The sequence below is a fragment of the Pinus tabuliformis genome, chromosome 6 (genome assembly GCF_031772625.1).
Source record: "Pinus tabuliformis cultivar Carrire ecotype Pingquan chromosome 6, CPIR1, whole genome shotgun sequence".
Classification (NCBI taxonomy): domain Eukaryota; kingdom Viridiplantae; phylum Streptophyta; class Pinopsida; order Pinales; family Pinaceae; genus Pinus; species Pinus tabuliformis.
The window spans coordinates 1,569,466,129-1,569,469,640 of NC_142292.1; the positions used below are offsets into that span (position 1 = coordinate 1,569,466,129).

The 3,512-nt window shown below is 39.6% G+C and overlaps 1 protein-coding gene across 1 annotated transcript; it reads right to left on the bottom strand.

Moving 5' to 3' along the window:
• Positions 1-1,559: 1,559 nt before the first annotated feature.
• Positions 1,560-2,195, bottom strand: LOC149264771 (chaperone protein dnaJ C76, chloroplastic-like). Its single transcript, XM_089400769.1, has one exon. It carries the CDS (start codon positions 2,193-2,195, stop codon positions 1,560-1,562), a length of 636 nt encoding a protein of 211 aa, XP_089256895.1.
• Positions 2,196-3,512: the final 1,317 nt, after the last annotated feature.

Here is a 3,512-nt window from a genome sequence, read left to right on the forward strand (position 1 = left end):
ATGAACAACACAGGTTGACGACTGAGGCAAGGTAGGCAAGGAATCTAGCATCAAATCTAGGTTTTAAATGGGATGGCAAGACTGGTGAGGAGCTAAGGAGGGCAAATAATACTTTGAATCCTCCTTAAACAGAGGAAAACATTGAACGTGAGCAAATTTATAGGAGGAGCATACAATACTATGAATTCCTACCTAAACACTTCATTTGCTCAATTAGATATGATCATGAGGTGAATGAAACATAACAGTTTACATATGAGACAAAGGGAAAACTTATGCTAAATTAACATACCACATGAATCTCAGAAGTTAGAGCTTAGGCATTTTGATTGACAGATCAGGCTGTCTTTTCCGTGACCAGGGTCACCACGTGCATGAAGGGCTGCCAACACTTGCATCTGTGACTTCGTGGCAGCATTCTCAAGCGGTTTCATTGTCAGGTTTACTCGAATGGTTAATATGGCATTTTAGCATTACCTGATCTAGTGTTTGTACAGCAGATTACATATGAGACAAAGGGAAAAATTATGCTAAATTAACATACCACATGAATCTCAGAAGTTAGAGCTGTGAAATTTTCATTAAAAATCCCTGCAAAAAATTGTACATTGAAAGCTCTGTTCCAGCACTCAGCACTCAGAAAAAAAAAATCTCCTCTCTTTTACAAATGATTTTGTTTTTAATATATCAAATAAACACAGCTGGGGAAAAAACCATCGACCCCAAGACCAGGAATTGATTTTATCAATAAAAATAAATAAACTAACTGAAAACAATCAGCCCTATCTGAAAATAAAAATGCGCTCCTTCTTCTACTCGAACTGTTGAAAACTGATGAAGTGGTGGCACTAGTGGCATTACAGGTGTCAATTTCCATTGCTGAAGACAAATATAGGCAATCGAATCTTGTTCCCTGCCACTTTGCAACTGCAGTCAAAAAATAGATCATCGGTTCCTGTTTTTCTGCTATGACAGGTGTCTTTGTTTTGTTTTAGGCATATTTTGACTTGGCATTGGTTCACACACACGGCCAAGATCATTTCGTAACAGGTCTACAATCATTAAATTTTCTGCTTGGTCCTTCTCACTGTGTTGCAGTTGAGATCGCAATTTCTCATCATCAATCTGTGAATTTCCGCGGGGTACAGTTCCTTTTATAGGTTTGGCTTCCAAAATGCCATTCTGGTCTAAACGTAAGAACCTCTCTGGTGAAGAAGAACAGATGCATATATCACCCTTTCCAAAGTTAAACCATGCCGCATAATTGTGTTGTCAGGCATAACTCATAGCTTTCCCCATCTTTGATGTACTGGAGGCATCTTCTGACATCTTCCATATACTGGTATTTTGATTTCTGCAATTTAAAGACTTCCTGTTGATTATTAATTCCTTCTCTAATGGATAAAGAAGGTGATTTTCTTCTTGCCTCTGCTGCCTTACCAGCTGTTTCAATTAACCGTAAAAGTTTCATCTCTACAGCTTCCTTCCATGCTTCAGATTCTGCGCTATTAGACTTGGTGTGATTGCCCTCTGAAAAACTAGACTCAATTGCACCATGCTTAGAAAAACAATGATGGTTCAGTTTTGTTGGTTTGCATTTCATTCAACCGTCTCTTGTATGTTTCTGCTGCCAGGAAAATATTTGAAGGTCGCTCCCAACCTCCACCAAATATACCGTTACTGTCTTTGGGACGTGGCCGAGCCAAGACCTCGAGTATTGGCAAGTCTTCTCTATCAACCCAGTGGATGCAGTTTACAGGACAAGAATCCATAGAAACCTTAATCTGAGAATCATCATCCCCATACTGAACTTTGACACGAGCACAGCCCAAAGCTTCATCCATTACGAACGTTTTACTTGCATGAAAAACACATTCTCGACAACCTATACAAGCGTTTTCATCGACAAAGAGGGCTTCTGGCCTTTTAGGTCCATTCCATGAACTGTAAGCCAAACCTGTGAATTGACCATTCACGTGAGAGATTTTACCATGTGAAACGTCATATTTTACTCTAAGATCATCTTTCATGAGGATTTGGTAAGCCTCATTCAGCAAGAGCGTCGTCGCATGTCCCTTCGACCCTAGGCATGAACGACTTTGCCTTGACATCCTGGGCATGAACTCTGATTGATTTCTGCCTTGACATCCTGGAGTTAAAACATGCCGTAACAAACTGGATTTTATCTCATCCATTCTGTCATTGAAAGACAGACAAGTTTGGATCATACACCGGCATCCATGAAGAACAGCAATAAATTCCTGGAGTTGCTTATTTGCATTGAGGACTGAGCAAAGGATCGAACAGATTCGTCAACCTAGTCATCGCCATTCCACCTCAAAACAAGATTTATTAGAAAAAAGTTGTGGATGAGAGAACGAAAACTCAAATAGAAACAAATTTGCTGACCAAATACAACAACCTGTGGCTCCTTCGAGCATGTTAAGAGATGAACACAGAGTCACGGTCATAGTTGCCGGTTCTCTGATCTGTTGATTCTCATGCCAAGCTAAAGGGAAATGATTACTATATGGAAACGTGAACAGTATAGTTCTGTAGCATTTCCCTATGTTTTGAGATAGATTAGAATACTTGCAGTAAGTCACACATTGTGTATACTACTCATACAGGACTTCCAACACCTCAATAAGTTGTGATTCTGAACATATCGAACCATTATAAGCTGTACAAGGAAGAGTTTCAACATGAAACCCGTATCAATAGAGTTAACAAAGTTTAAAGCTTTCTTTTGAACCGATTCTAGTTTGAGAAGAACAAGAATGTAAAGTAATTTGTCATGCACATCACATCACACTGTTAGATACAATCATACTCGTTTCATCAAACCAACGCCAAGGCCCCTTCCATTTTTTTCCAGGATCAATTGCAAGAGCATTGAGAACAACTGCAAGAGTAGCCAATCCACAGTAGGCAGGTTTAGATTGTGTTTGGAAGTATAAAATGAGTTCAAAGAATCCCTCCATGGTCCCATTTTGTAGAGCCCCACAAATGAGTTCATTCCATCATTTCGAGTACGCCATTATCAAGCATTTGTACAACTCTCCCATGCACCAAATCTTGAGCTGAAACTCCCTCCTCCACATTGTTGCGCATACTCAACTACCGCACTCCACGCACAGACATCCCAGCTCTTTGCCAATGTTTTGCTCAAAAGGTGCCTTGAACCAATCAGTTAGAGATATACACAATTGTTTATTGCAGTCCTGTATTGGCACATCAACAAACTGATTTATGTAATGCATTTTTATCCTTACACATCACAAAATGCCACATCAATTTACTGACAGGATTATTCATTGTTATGGTGACCTTTTCTCCTTATTTTTATACGTGAGGGAGCAGGGCTTGATTGCTTGCATCCAATGATGGACTAAAGTATGCCTCTCAGTCCAGCAATTCCTTTGCTAAGTAACCAGATTTGAGCAACCAAATGTATGGAGGGCTGTATAACCAAATGACAACTGAAGACAACTTCTAGACCAGATCAAACA

Bases quoted from the DNA above. Each gene is read 5' to 3' on its own strand.
- LOC149264771 (XM_089400769.1), bottom strand. From the start codon at position 2,195: ATGGATGAGATAAAATCCAGTTTGTTACGGCATGTTTTAACTCCAGGA.